General features: G+C 41.4%; 1 protein-coding gene across 4 annotated transcripts; it reads right to left on the reverse strand.

The window, feature by feature from the left end:
* Window positions 1-337: 337 nt before the first annotated feature.
* Window positions 338-11,402, reverse strand: LOC141191658 (uncharacterized). 4 transcript variants are annotated; one of them, XM_073661603.1, is made up of 6 exons: window positions 11,238-11,402; window positions 10,929-11,108; window positions 10,722-10,845; window positions 10,541-10,638; window positions 4,318-4,408; window positions 338-2,519 (listed from the first exon to the last, which is right to left on the reverse strand). In XM_073661603.1, the coding sequence occupies exons 1-6, from the start codon at window positions 11,313-11,315 to the stop codon at window positions 1,159-1,161; spliced, it is 1,932 nt and encodes a 643-aa protein (XP_073517704.1). In that variant the 5' UTR covers window positions 11,316-11,402; the 3' UTR covers window positions 338-1,158. The 4 variants fall into 4 exon arrangements, with proteins under 4 accessions (XP_073517704.1, XP_073517705.1, XP_073517702.1 ...); XM_073661604.1 differs by having other exon boundaries at window positions 338-2,516; window positions 11,238-11,401; XM_073661601.1 differs by lacking the exon at window positions 11,238-11,402 and having other exon boundaries at window positions 10,929-11,083.
* Window positions 11,403-15,970: the final 4,568 nt, after the last annotated feature.

The following is a 15,970-nucleotide window of genomic DNA, read 5'->3' on the forward strand; positions in this document are numbered from 1 at the left end:
CCACCTAGGCAATGGTGGTAACAAAATCTTATCAAGTTGGGCCTAATGAAGAACTTAGTAAAGGCTATAGATAAAAATGTAAAAGCATTCATGCATCTGATTGGTAACTTTCCAAGGTTAAGTGAAGCAAATATAAAAGAAGGAGTCTTTACTGGACTTCAGATTCGTAAGCTTCTTCAAGATGAGGAGTTTCTTCATTTGTTCCAGGGCAAGGAAAATTCTGTATGGTTTACATTTGCATTTGTGGTTACTAACTTTTTGGGAAACTCAAGAGCAGAAACAGTAACTATGAAGAGTTGGTGTTATTTCTACTCAAAACATGTAAGGATCTTGGCTGTAACATGTCCTTAATGATTAATTTCTTATATTGTAGACTTTTTTTCCACAAAACTGTGGAGTAGTGAGAGACGAGGATGGTGAGAAATGTAACCAAGATATTGCAACTATGGAGAAAAGATATCAAGGAAGATGAAATCCATCAATGCTTGCAGATTACTGTTGTATAATTTTAAGAGATGATCCGATACAGGAGTACAAGAAACAAGCAAAAAATACAGTTATCACTGAATGAGGACTAATTTTGTAGTGCAATTTCTGTAACTGTTTAAATTCGCAATAGGGTTTAGACAGATTTTAGTTATTTGAATTGTTTCTAAGTTTTCTCTAAATAAATATCAGAAAATTGGCATAACAAAATATTCTGCATCTGTATATTTACAAAAATAATAATGTTTCAAAGCGCTGGAACCTTTAGTCATTAAATTATATGTAGCAGTAAAAGGAAAACTCATTGTCCAATTTGAATTCAGGAGGTCAAACTCATTAAGAAATGGCTCAGTTCATAGCGGAACCTGACAACTTTTAAAAATATGTAAAACAGTGTTACATGATCTGAAAGGTCCATAAGCTAGGTTCTTCAGCTGCTCAGTCAGGACGTGTAGTCTGTACAGGTCCCAGTACCTTCCTCTCCTCTACTGCACCAATCAGTTAGATAAGTGTGGGGCTTGAGAAGAGAGCAGTTCTCTCACTGATCAGGAAGGACACTGTCTCATTGTTCTCAGTCACAGGAAGCTACTTTCAGTCTATAGGACACACTCACTTATTAGCACGATTTTTTCTTGCTAAAAGTGTGTCTTTTCAAGTAAAACATTTTCCACATTAAGGATATAAAAAAGGCTTCTCCCCTCTGTGACTTCTCTGATGTCTATCAAGAAAAGCTTTCCGGTGAAAAAATTTCCCACATTCTGAACAGGAAAAAGGCTTCTCCCCTGTGTGAATTCTCTGGTGTTTAACAAGACTTGATTTCCTTGTAAAACATTTCCCACATTCTGAACATGAAAAAGGTTTTTCCCCTGTGTGAGTTCTTTGATGTGTAACAAGATCTAATTTCTGGTTAAAACATTTCCCACATTCTGAACATGAAAAAGGCTTCTCTCTTGTGTGAGTTCTCTGGTGCTTAACAAGATTTGATTTCACTGTAAAACATTTCCCACATTCTGAACATGAAAAAGGCTTCTCCCCTGTGTGAGTTCTCTGATGTGTAACAAGATCTGATTTCTGGTTAAAACATTTCCCACATTCTGAACATGAAAAAGGCTTCTCCCCTGTGTGAGTTCTCTGGTGCTTACCAAGATTTGATTTCACTGTAAAACATTTCCCACATTCTGAACATGAAAAAGGCTTCTCTCCTGTGTGAGTTCTCTGGTGCTTAACAAGATCTGATTTCCCTGTAAAACATTTCCCACATTCTGTACATGGAAAAGGTTTTTCACCTGTGTGAGTTCTTTGATGTGTAACAAGATCTAATTTCTGGTTAAAACATTTCCCACATTCTGAACATGAAAAAGGCTTCTCCCCTGTGTGAATTCTCTGATGTTTGATAAGACTTGATTTCTCTGTAAAATATTTCCCACATTCTGAACATGAAAAAGGCTTCTCTCCTGTGTGAGTTCTCTGGTGCTTAACAAGATCTGATTTCTGGTTAAAACATTTCCCACATTCTGAACAGGAAAAAGGCTTCTCCCCTGTGTGAGTTCGAAGATGTGTAACAAGATGTGATTTCTGGTTAAAACATTTCCCACATTCTGAACATGAAAAAGGCATCTTCTCTGTTTGAGTTCTTTGGTGAGTAAGAAGACTTGCTTTCATGTTAAAACATTTCATACACTTGAAGCAAGAAAATCTATTCGTTGCTGTGTGAATTTTTTGATGTTTAAGAAAAAACTTTTTGAGGGGAAAACTATTTCCATATTCTGACCGTGCAAATGGCTTCTTAGCTTTAGGAGCAGTTCGTTTTTTAATGCTTATTTTGTAACTTTGATTTTCCTTAGTAGTCGGTAATGAATCAGAAGATAGGACCTGTTTCATAGGATCAGATGACAGATCTTTGCTGTAAAGGGATGATGGTATATTTGGAGTAATAGCATTCACTTCCATTGTATCCTGTGAGATCTCCAGTTCATCTGATTTGAAAATTGAAGATGTCGGCTGTCCCTCTGATCTCCTGGTAAAGTCATCTGCTAAGTAAAAAAAATATATTTGAATAAAATATTCTTGAAATTTATATTTTTGAACATTTCTAAACTATTGGTACAAATGGCACGTTATGTAAAAATATTGAATTATTCACCAAGACAATGACAGTTCACAGTCTAATAGAAAACCTCATAGGATGAACCAGTAGAGTTTGGTGTTCAACTGTTTGTTCATTCTGCCTCCCAAATATCAAATATGCGAAAATTATAGCAATAAAAATTTCTACTCATATCACAAGAAACAAGCCTCCACTCAGGTCCATCATCTATCAACGGAAAAACAGAGGTTTCCACATCATTAGTGGCTCAAAAACTCTTGAAAAGCAACATGGCTTCCATAAACCAATCCAGCAAAATCTGCTCTTCCAAAGTCAAATCTGCTCCCTACTTAACTCAAATGGAAAGCACTACACCCTACTAAAGCTCACGCATATTGCCGGAAGCTGCCTGATACAGCCTTGTACTCCGCTGGTTAAGTCTTCTGTGTTCAGCTCCCGTGTTGTGTATTTTCTTCTTAGTTTCTTCTTGTGTTCCCAGCCCGTTTATCGACTACTATTGTGTCTTCTGATTTTGTATTTTCTCTGCCCTCCTGGTTCTGACCCGGCCACCTGACTATTCTTCTTGTCATCTCACACCATAGAACAGCAGGCAACACCGTAGCCCAAGCCTAGGGGTCTTTGTGTAAGTACAGATCCATGTAGAGGGGTCAAATAGTGATGGGCAAAACTTTGACTATAGACAATAACACATCTAATGAAAAGATCAAAAAAAAAAAAGAAAGAGTAACGAGTGGTGAAACCTCTCTGGGATAATTAGAGTATGCTTCTTCGTAGCTCCTGGCAATTTAAACTATAGTAAGGGACAATATTTTATGTCAAATGAGTCTCAAAAATAAATATACATTTAATGAGAACTTTTTATAATACTGCAGAGCTGAGGTGTCTTACATTTAGAACTCGGGTATTTGGAAGAGACAATGGAGACCTTTTTTGAAAGACTACCAGGGAGTTACAGAGTTAAGTGAGGCAGGCCAATCCCACCACAATCACACTATCATACAAAATGAACTTGTAAAAAAAAAAAGACAGAATAAAAAAAACACGTTACATCCCCAACAAGAATGTATGTTTGGAGGGGGGACTCCAACTCTAAACCAGAGTTGCACTTATTTATGGTGAAGTAATTTGGTTTAAAAAGAAATTGAAAAGTCAGGGTAACGGGAAACTCTGTTGTTATTGTACAGAAATTCACACTTGTCCCTCATTGCACATTTAATGTTGTCGATCATAAAAGCGAAGTTTGGACAGAAAGACTGGACCTGGTCTTGTAGGGACCATATGAGCACATTCAGCAGCACAGAAGGGAGAGAAGGTAGATTCATCCAATAAGATATCAGGGTTCTAGGAAGCCAACAGCATCATTACCCTCCACTTTCTCTTACAGGTCCATCATAATATTTTTCTGCAAGTGATTTTCTAACTTGTCAGCACTTTCTACATATGCTGTCATTTGGATTGGTAGTTTACAGATCTGGGCAGGTAAGAGTCAGGATCTTCTAATTTCAGTTGGTAGGTGGATCTTCCAGGTTGTAAGTTCTATAGAAAAGGGCTTTCAATGTCGAAAGTCATTTGAACAGTTTTTGGTGGAGGACAATGTTTTGGTCTAGATGCAAAATGGTGATTACACAATTGTGATCCAGCTGGACTACATGACCGGTAAACCAGCCACAGCCTGTGACTGAGAAGAATCTGTAACTTCTCTGCGTTTAGTGGTTGCTACTCACCTGGACATTTATCTGTAGGAATCTCTTCTTTACGTCGCTCATCACCCCTCACATATGTCTCTGTAGTATTAATATGGGTCAGATCTTCACCCTGAAAGAAATATTGTACAAGTCACAGACAGATGGAGAAGTCCCATCTATGATCAGTAGTGATGAGCGAGTACCGTAATATTCGTAATCGCTATACTCGTAACGAGTACTTTGTAATAATCACGTATTCGTTCCGAATAGCGAGTACAATGTAAGTTAATGGGAAATGCGAGTAATTTTCTGCTAGACCCTAAAAAGGGGTCTGGGGGCCTGAGGAAATGGCTGAAATGGATGGGAAAGTGATGAAACAGAATGGGAAGAGCCTGGAGAATGAGCCTGCATGCATTTCTGACTCACATATGGTTTCTGGGAATAAGTTTGTCGCAGTATTACGCCACTTTTACAGACACACAAGAACAACTACCAAACCTAACCTAAATTGCATTTAACAGGCCAAAAAGGTTAAGAAACAGTTTTTCCTGCACAATCACTTGCATATAAGGCTAAATAAACCAGAGAAGCCCAAAAAATATCCCTTTTAGCCTTTGTTCACACATACTGCTGTGGCTTTTTTTCACCTTTTACAATTGGGAGGGCCCTGACTTATACATTTTGTAGGTCCCTCTGTCATAAATCATTTTTAGTTCGCTATTCCCCAGCACTTTACAAGCACAGCTAGAACGTACTAGTAGGTAGGTTGATCTTTGACCTGAGAGGCCTCAGGTGGCTCTGTAACATGCGATTTGGAGGGACAGCTGTTACTTAGACATTTGGGCGGTCCCTCCATCATTGACACTCAGATAGTGGAATACACATTCAATAGCAGTTTACAATGTGCCCATTGTAGCGTTGGGCTTGACCCTCCTCCTCCTCCACCACCACCACGTGATACTGCGGCCCTAAATTCAAATTTTCAGAGGCCTTGCAGTAGGCAGGAAAGCTGAGTTTTGTGAGAGTCCTCGTATGGCCCTCTAACATACATGTTGAAGTGCCCTCCTCTAGAGATTTTGGAGGTCCCTCGTGTACATCTGAGAGTGCCCTCACTTACTCATATTGTAAGGCCCTCACTGTATGATTTAACTCATTTAGGGGCAGAGACTACAGAGAAAAAAGCCAAGAGACATGGAGTACTAGAAGGTAGCAGTGAGTATGGCCTGCGATCCTCAGGTATGGCTGAACTCAGTGAACCGGAAAAATAAAGCTGCACTAGTTAACTGGATGACAAGCTCAAATATATCACTTGTGCAAGTCAATGGACAAAGGATATATGGTGTTCCCCTCCAGGATGAGTTGATGAAGCTTCTCCAAATGGCTCCGAAATTTTGATTGTCAATATTCCCCAGATTATATAGGAAGAGAAGACTTCTTGATATTGTACTACTTGGTCCAGTGCAGAATGTGCATCGTACTTCCAAAAATTACTCCTGGGGGCTGTGTCATAAGTGCAGGGAGATTCCTTGACAAGGGCCTCCCTTGTCAAACATTATCTACGATGGAGTACTATAGTAGTTGTGGCCCTCAATTCAAATTTTCAGAGGGCCATCAGTCGGTCATCAACAGTCGGTGTAAATTTCTATTGAATATGTATCCCCTATCTCAGTCACCATGTGGCACAAGCCAGGCATAATTTTTGCCAAATAGGTTGACTGACAGTACATTTCTATTGAATATGTATTCCCTATCTTAGTCACAATGTGGCACAACCTCCAATGACAAATATTAGTTTGGTAGGACCACTGTACATTATAGATTTGTCCACTGCACAATGTGCATAGGGTTTGTAAAAATTAGCCCTATGGGCTGAGTCATGGTTGACGAAGGAAGGAATCTTGTTTTTATGAGAAGGGGGTGACGTTAACAGCAGTAGCATGAATCTGCATTTTTGGTGAATTTAGGTTGGCTTGCAGTCATCTGGAGGGATTACAAACTGTGGAGATATCCAGTCCTTGTTGAATTTAATCAGAGTAAGTCTGTCTGCATTTTCCGTAGAGAGGCGTGTGCGCCTATCAGTGATGATATCCCCAGCGGAACTGAAAACACGCTCAGACACCACACTAGCAGCCGGGCAGGCCAGCACCTCCAAGGCATATAAGGAGAGGTCGGGCCAAGTGTTCAGCGTAGACACCCAATAATTAGAGGGAACTGAAGCGTCAGAAAGGACACATGTATGGTCACTTAAAGTAACTCTTGACCATTATCCCTCCTGGGCATTTTATAGGCACAGATAGCCCTTGCTCTTTTGCTGGCTTATTGAAAATTGCCCAATTTGGGCACATTTTCCCCCCACCTCCGTTGGAGCTGGTGTTTGTGTCTCTCCCCATTATCCCTTGGTGTTGAAAAGAGCTGGTAACTCTGCCACCAGCATTATCGGAGGGTGATGTTTTCAGCAACTGATCTACAACGGCCCTCTTAAATGATTCCATTGTACAACGCCTGGCAAAAATTATGGAATCACCGGGCTCGGAGGATGTTAATTCAGTTGTTTAATGTTGTTGAAAAAAAACAGATCACAGACATGGCACAAAACTAAAGTAATTTCAAATGGCAACTTTAGGGCTTTAAGAAACACTAAAAGAAATCAAGATTAAAAATGTGGTACTCAGTAAGGGTAATTTTTTTCAGACCAAGCAGAGGGAAAAAAAATTATGGAATCACTCAATTCTGAGGAAAAAAATATGGAATCACCCTGTAAATTTTCATTTCCAAAACTAACACCTGCATCAAATTAGATCTGCTCATTAGTCTGCATCTAAAAAGGAGTGATCACACCTTGGAGAGCTGTTGCACCAAGTGGACTGACATGAATCATGGCTCCAACATGAGAGATGTCAATTGAAACAAATTGGTGGCTTGGACAACCTTTCAGGGTAGGATCTGATGTCCATCAGGGCTGTCCTCTTAGCCCTTTGCTTTATGCCTTTGCAATTGATCCCTTCCTCAGAAGGATCGATTGTGGATCGTTGGCAGGGGTGCGGATGGGCAGGGCTGCGCCGGAGGCTATCTTGAGGGTAGTGGCCTACGCGGATGATGTCACCGTCTTTGCCTCCTCTTGCGAAGAAACAATGGTGGTGATCTCAGAAGTGGAGCACTACTCGGAGGCATCCGGGTCCAAGGTCAACCAGGATAAGTGTGAAAGTCTCTGGCTGGGAGGTGGAGATCCCGGGTTTGATCTTCCGGACACCCTCCCCGAACCCCAAGAACACGCCAAGGTCCTGGGCACTGAATTCGGCCAGGGTGATTACCCCATGAAAAACTGGGAAGGCAGAATCAAAGGTGTCGCCCAAAGAGTGGACCAATGGAAGAGTTGGTTTTTGAGCCTGAGGGAAAGGGTTGGCCTGTGCAAAGCTTTCCTGCTCCCCTTGCTAAAGTACCTGGGCAGCGTCTGTGTCTTGTCAGAGCCTCTCTGGACATGGGTCTACAGTCTGTTCTTCCAGATGTTATGGGGGAATAGACTGAACCTAGTCAAGCGGGAGGTCACTTACCGCACGAGGAGACTAGGGTGGTTAGATATGGTGAACCCTGTCGTGTTCCTAGTGAACACCTTCTTGAAAGTTAATGTGGCAAACCTCTGGAAGGAGAGGGCTCCTCCATGGGTATTATCCTGCAAGGGATGGTTTCAGCCATCAATCTTCAGGGGGAAGATTGAAAGATCTTCGCACACTGCATGGGCATCTCCCGGCTTATGTTACCCCAGTTCTGAAAATGATCCACCGGTGAGGTCTGGGAATGTAGGAGGTGAGGTCCCTCCCGAGGAAACTCCTCGATAGGAGGGTCTTGCTTTCTCATTTTCAGAGTCCATTGGTCCTCAAGAACTGCCCAAGTCGGGATCTGGAGGTTGGGTTGAGTTTGTTAAATTCCAGCAGGAACCCCAAGAAGTACTGGGACTTGACTTGGCGCTGCCTCCAAGGTAAGCTGTGTGTAAGGGGCAATTTGAAGTACAGGCGCTCAGAGGAAAGAAATTGCCCCCCGTGAGGCTTGTGCTAACATGCTGGAAAGCATGGAGCACTTCGTGCTTCATTGTCCCTTTAATACAGAGGTGTACAACAGGGTGCGAGCTTCCATTGGCTGGCTACTCTGTCCTATGCCGGGTGGGCCTATGGAGCGTTCGGAGACCTTGGGAGAAGGGACCGAACCACTTTATTCATAGTAAGTGTAGTGGTCAGGTATTTCAAGTGGAACGCACGAGTTTTAGTTTCGACGCAGAGTAAAATCCTAAGTGCAGATGAAGTTCGTAGGTGACCTGGTGAAGGTACGTTCTCTGGAGTATGAAAGACTGGCTGCCCGGAGGGCGGCCTGTCTCTGGAGGGTCTTTTCCTTCAGGGTGCCTTAGTCCGGTATGGCAGATGCTACAGCCTACAATGTTTTTCTCTGAACGACTTTCATAAAAAAAAATTCCACACAGCAGCTGAACGCCCCCTTGCCCTGACTTGGCGCACAGCGGGGGTGCTCTTGGGAACAGTTGACCCAGTTCTCATTCTGGGCAAACCACGACTCCTGCCTGTGTTGGTGCTACATATCCATTTTCCTCTGAGTTGCTGTCATGGCTATGCATGCCAACGGTCCAGGTCGGATCAGTGGACTCATCATCGACTACCTAGTCTTCCATCTCATCCTCCTTCCCAGTTGACATTGTAGGCTGAACTGATAGCAACTGTGTCTCATCATCATCAGCCTCTACCTCTGGAGACAAAAATTGATGTTCCGCCAAGCGTCTTTCTTCTGGCCATAGGTCCTCAAATACATAAGCATCAATGCACGCCACCTCCTCTTGTTCCTCTTCAATGCTGCACAGTGATAGTCCAGAGCCAACCAAAGGATACGTACCAAACAGATCCTCGGAGTGGCCAAGCTTGGGGTCATATCTCTCCTGTGACTGATAATGGTTGGAGGAAGGAGAACCAGCTTCAGGATTGAATGGGCCAGCCTTCTGTGTATCCACAGTAGACTGTGTGGTCGTGGAAGATTTGTTGTTACTTGACAAATGCGTAGAGGCCTTGTCTTCTATCCAAGACAGAATCTGCTCTCGCTCTTGTGGCTTCCACACACGTTTACATTCCAGACCGGGAAATTTTTCCAGGAATAAAGTGAATGCATCAAGCTTCTTCTGACCTGACATAGACTGAGTGCCTTCTCGCGCACCACTGACACATCCCTTAACAACAGTCTTTTATGACATTTTGGGTTTTGTTGACAGAATTTCAGATGTTGATGGCACAAGTCAAGCTAGCTGTCACAGCCAAAATAGTGGCTAAAATGGCCTGGTGCGTGCTTTGTAGCAGGCAGTAGGAAATGTTTGGACTACTGCTTTGTGTAGGGCACAAAACACGTTAAGTGGACTAATATGGACAGAAGGTAGGCTCTGACCCCTAAAACAGCAGGAAAAATAGACCGGTGCGAAAACAAAAAAAAAAAAAAAAAAAGGCAGCACAAAATGCTACTTCTGTGTGTGCTGGAAAAATATTGCTTTGCCTCTGACAAGAGCTGTTTTAATATGGACACTGGAAGAACACTACCTAATACACTCCCTACCTAATACACAATCTCTCCCTCCTTCGACTCTGACTTTGTTGTGTCTTCAGCTCTGAAAAGAGCTATTTTTTTGATGGTATTATGGAGCTAGTGAGTGGCTCCTTTAAACACAGAACTAGTATACATTGCAGGTAGCCCTTAAAAGGGCTTTTGTTTTATCAAGAGGCCTAAACACTCTCCCTAGCAGCTCAGCAATCTCTCCCTATGCTTATAGAATGCAGGCTCCAGATCCAATGTGCACAAAATGGCGGCAGCAGAGCTTAAATAGACCCTATGACTCTGGTTGGCCAGCCAATCACAGTAATGCCACAACCAAGATGTCTGAAGAATTACTGTGATTGGTTATGAAGCCCAGCATGTTTAGTGGCTGCAAAGGAGGCGCCAAAACTGCAGGGCGGGACATTCGAATATAGCGAGATGAGTACACAAATACTCGCAATATAACAAGTAACCTGAATACCGTACTATCCGTGCGAATAGCGAATAGTAGCGAATACACTTGCTCATCACTAACGATCAGCTCTAATCCAGCCATCTCCCCCATTCTCATTATACAAGTATAAACCATATAATTCTGGTGGATAAAACAAGACCGAACACAAGACCTTCACACAGCCATCTACACATCATAGGGCAGATCTCATGATATCTTCTCCCCATTTACCTGATGATCCTGAGGAACATTGGGATCTTCTTGATTACAGTCCTGTGGAAGAAGAGGACGGGGACATCTCTCTGGTGTTGTCCTCTTACTGGATAGATCTGGAGGAAACACATACAGGGACTAAATTCATTCTTTACATACAGATAATTATAGGCCGTGTGTATTTAGTCCTGTCTATTACCTGGTGATGTGAGGGGCTGGGGAACCTCCATCATGACGTCCTTATACAGATCTTTGTGTCCTTCTAAATACTCCCACTCCTCCATGGAGAAATAGACAGCGACATCCTGACATCTTATAGGAACCTGACACATACAATGAGAGAGTTATGCCCCCAATCCCTTCATAGCATTACTCTATAATGTCCCAGCATTCCCAGCAGTGTCACCTCTCCAGTCAGCAGCTCAATCATCTTGTAGGCGAGTTCTAGGATCTTCTGGTCATTGATGTCCTCATGTATCAGGTGGTGAGATGGAGGCCCTGTGATTGGGCTCAGGGGTCCTCCCCATCCCTCAGACACAGGGTCCTGACAGCGCTCACTAGAGGTCTTCTTCACTACTGTGTAATCCTGATTATGGAGAGACACATTCATAAATCTTACTACAGACATTTCCAGGGTCCTCACCTCTCCAGTTCTGTCCATCTGTTATTCCCATAGATAAGAATGATGTAATGTGACGTCATCAGAATCTCTCACCTCTCCAGTAAGCCGGAAGAGGATCTCTAGGGTGAGGTGTAATATTTTCTCAGCCATCTTGTCTGTGTCCATATTCATCTTTGATGTGTAATTTAGGAAAATTCTCTTATATAGAAGATATTCACTGAGATGATCCAATATTGTAGAGACCTGAATGAGAAGTTGAGCAGATGTAATGGCATGAAAAACCTGTGTAATAATACAATTACTGGAGATAATAAGGGGAAACATATGAGGAGATATATTATTTTACAGTATTTAGTTTTCTGCTTTACATCTAGTAATAAAACCTATATATTTTAGGACACAGACAACAAGCAGTTTCTTCCTTGGAGTCTGCAGCTGAATACGTTTCTCATAGACTCATCTTCCTTATTGCTAATTCTCATCTCATTTACCGACACTGGAATCGGCATTAGCAATACTGCAGGAGATATTCATTACACGTGACATGAGAAATAACTACTTTATGATGAAGACGAAATCTTCATCTTCCACTACGGCTCTAGAAACGTATTTGGCCAGAGTCCGTCACTGACTACATCACCACCGGCCGTCTATATGTTTCCCGTCTTCACCGGACTGTCATCTTCTATCACGTTAGATCTCAGGTCTGATTCACACTTAGAGGTTTGAGGCATTTATAAAAGCTTGTAGGTAAGACCACAAAGACAGGAGTTATTTGATACCAAAATTTCCATGTACAGTGTTTTATGGGGTTTCAAAACAAAGTGTAAGAATCAGCTGACATGTGCCTGCAACAGCCTCGAGTGGAATCGCAATCCACCCGCGGCTGTTATCCAGTTAAATGCCTCTGTCAATCTCTGACAGCGGCATTTAAAAGCGCCGCGCCAGAAGTGTGTCACTTACCCCGCCCATCAGTGGCCCCGTCATGTGATCGCGGGTCACTGATGGGTGGGCATGGCAACCCGGGGTCTGCATCAGACCCCAGTGGTTGTCATGAAAAGATTGCTATGAGCGCCACTTAGTGGTCGGCGCTAATAACAAAGGAGCATTTCTGCTACATAGAGGTGATCTGCTCATTGCCTCTATGTAGCAGAGGCAATCAGACAGTTGCTGCTTATAGTCTCCTATGGAGACTATAGAAGCAAGCAAAAAGTGTAAAAAAAATGTTTTTAAAAATATTAAAAAATTTTAAAAATATAAAAGTTTAAATCACCCCCCCTTTTGCCCCATTCAAAATAAAATAAAAAATAAACCCCCCACACACATATTTGATATCGCCGCGTTCAGAATCGCCCGATATATCAATATAAAAAAATAATTAATCCGATCGGTAAAAGGCGTAACAAGAAAAAAATTCCGAACACCAGAATTATGTTTTTTGGGTCACCACAACATTGCAATAAAATGCAATTATGGGCGATCAAAACATCAGATCTACCCAAATATGGTATCAATAAAAACGTCAGTCAAAAAATAAGCCCTCGCCCGGCCCCAGATCCCGAAAAATGGAGACGCTACTGGTCTCGGAAAATTGCGCCATTTTTTGGGGGAATTTTTTTTCACCACTTAAATAAAAAAGAACCTATACATGTTTAGTGTCTACGAACTCATAATGACCTGGGGAATAAGAATGGCAGGTCAGTTTTAACATTTAGTGAACGTGGAAAGAAAAAAAAAAGAACAACAACTGTGAAATTGCATTTTTTTGCAATTTCACCGCACTTGGAATTTTTTCCCCGTTTTCCAGTACACGATAGGGTCAAACTAGTAATGACGTTTAAAAGTACAACTCGTCCCCCAAAAAATAAGCCCTCACATGGCTATATTGACCGGTCATGAAGGGGTTAATGAAAGAAAAACCCACAATGGTCACAGAAATAACTTGAATCTGACAAAAGTAATAAATTAAAAATCTCTGAAAATGAACAAATGAAAGTCAGTTATTGCTTTTCAACCCTGCGTCCACAGAAATGTTTAAAAAATTAAACTCATGAAATAGGCCTGGACAGAAATGATGGTTCTTCTTCTTAACTTAATATTTTGTTGAACAAGCTTTTGAGGCAATCACTGCAATCAAACGATTTCTGTAACTGTCAATGAGACTCCTGCACCTTTCGACAGGTATTTTGGCCACTCCTCATGAGCAAACTGCTCCAGTTGTCTCGTGTTTGAAGGTTGCCTTTTCCAGACGGCATGGTTCAGCTCTTTCCAAAGTTGCTCAATAGGATTTAGGGCAGGGCTCATAGAAGGCCACTTCAGAATAGTCCAATGTTTTCCTCTTAGCCATTCTTGGGTGTTTTTAGCTGTGTGTTTTGGGTCATTATCCTGTTGTAAGACCCATGACCTGCGACTGAGACCAAGCTTTCTGACACTGGGCAGCACATTTCTCTCTAGAATCCCTTGATAGTCTTGAGATTTCATTGTACCCTGCACAGATTCAAGACACCCTGTGCCAGATGGAACAAAGCAGCCCCAGAACATAACAGAACCACAACCATGTTTCACAGTAGGGACAATGTTCTTTTTTTGATATGCTTCATTTTTCCGTCTATGAACATAGAGCTGATGTGCCTTGCCAAAAACTTCAATTTTTGTCTCATCTGTCCATAGGACATTCTCCCAGAAGCTTTGTGGCTTGTCAACATGTAGTTTGGCAAATTTCAGTCTGGCTTTTTTATGATTTTTTTTCAACAATGGTGCTCTCCTTGATTGTCTCCCATGAAGTCCACTTTGGAACAAACAACGACGGATGGTCCGATCGGACACTGATGTTCCTTGAGCTTGATGTTCACTTTTAATCTCTTTAGAAGTTATCCTGGGCTCTTTTTAAAACCATTTGTATTATCCATCTCTGACTTGTCATCAATTTTCCTTTGCTTGTCAACTCGTTCTTTTGCTTCCTCTAGTCCATGTTGAGTGTGGTGCACACCATGTCACCAAACAGCACAGTGAGTATCTGTAGCCCTATATACAGGCCCACTAACTGATTACAAGATTGTAGAAACCAGTGATGCTAATTAGTGGACACAACTTGATTTAACAGGTCTCTTTTGTCACATTATTTTCAGGGGTACCATCATTTCTGTCCAGGCCTATTTCATGAGTTTAATTTTTTTCAAAATTCTGTGGCAGCAGGGTTGAAAAGCAATGTCTGCCTTTCATTTGTTCATTTTCATAGATTTTTAATTTATTATTACTTTTGTCAAATTCAAGTTATTTCTGTGACCATTGTGGGTTTTTCTTTCATTAAACGAGGGGCACCAACAATTTTGACCTCGTGTGTATAACATCGCATGATAGCCAGTGATAATTTTCTTGCTATAGTAAAATCTTCAACTACAGTAGCCACAAATTTAGAGTCACTAATGTAGCTGGGAATTTCTTGCACTAGTGGTTGAAAATAGAAATCTATCCACACACCCAGTCTCTCTCCCATAGAATCTAAGCCCGCTACTATTGGTCTGAGTGGTGGTGGAAATATGTTTTTGTGGATCTTAGGAAATTAATGATATATAGGTATGAAAGGTTGTTCCACATAGAGCTGTTCCGCCAGTTTTTTTTATCCAAGGCTCCTGTACTCAAACCTTCTTGTAGCAATATATATAATTCCATATTGAAATCATTGGTGGGGTCTCTGGTTAGTTCCAAATACACATCCGTGTTTCTTGTTTCTTAAATCAATCAAATTGAGCTTGAGCTAAATAGAATGTAATACCACTATTGTGCCCCACTTGTCTGCTGTCAAATCCATATTAGTTTTGAGTTCCCTCGGGGCAATTTTTTCTTTTCTAGTTAGATTGTTATTTTTATTTCCCTTATGAGTGATTTCATTTTTTTAGAGAAACCAAATCCTTTTCAATAAGATCCTGAAACTGGTCTAAAACCATGGAACGTGATTGAAGTGGATTAAAGGATGGATTTCCCCTATGAAACAGACTATTCAGAGAGGTATCAGATTTCATAGATTCCCTCTCCAATGATTTCAATTGTAATAACACCTTTTGTTCTGAAAAAGATTTGTTAGGAGTAATATCAGAATTAACTGTTGCTACATCAGTAATATTTTCAACATCATTATCAGAGCTATCAAAATGATATTTCACAGTAAGGTTCCGCGTCAGTCTATTACCAGCCAAAATTGTTCTAAATATATCAAACTCATTGGTAGGGGGAAAACTTAAAAGTGATAATTGTTCCTCTGATAACACAAAACTGGACAAATTCCAAATCGGTAGCTATAATAGCGGTGGTTTCTGTTCCGGGTGGTATATCTGTTTCCGCTTGTGTTTGTGGCCCCCGTTCCTCCGTTTTTTTGGCATGCTAGTAGATGTATTTTGTGGATGTTCATAATAAAATCTTCCATCTTCGCTAAATTAGCTTTCAGTTTGTCACTATTGCTAGTGAAATCCTTGTTGTGCACAAATTTTTCCAATGAGGATTGGATACAAAAACAGAAATAAAAAGTAAGTTCCAGCTCCTCACATTTCAGGATTAACCCATCAACTTCAGTGAACAATCGCTAAGGATGCAGTTCCACCCTGTTTGAAATGTCTCATCATACAGGGCTGTGGCCATTTTTTTTAGCCTTAATCCCCTTGGTATCATCTCCTTTTTCACATACATTTCCAATTCTTGTAAAAAGAAAAAAACATGCAAAAAGCACAAGACACATGTTAAACATTTGTTTTAAAAGAAATTAAGTCTTTTGAGCACCAGAACAGATGTACCCCGCAGGGATGGCACAGGTACGGCTGCTACACCAACCC

The sequence above is a fragment of the Phyllobates terribilis genome, unplaced genomic scaffold, assembly GCF_046119375.1.
Source record: "Phyllobates terribilis strain yellow unplaced genomic scaffold, ASM4611937v1 Scaffold_49__1_contigs__length_9717188, whole genome shotgun sequence".
Taxonomy (NCBI): domain Eukaryota; kingdom Metazoa; phylum Chordata; class Amphibia; order Anura; family Dendrobatidae; genus Phyllobates; species Phyllobates terribilis.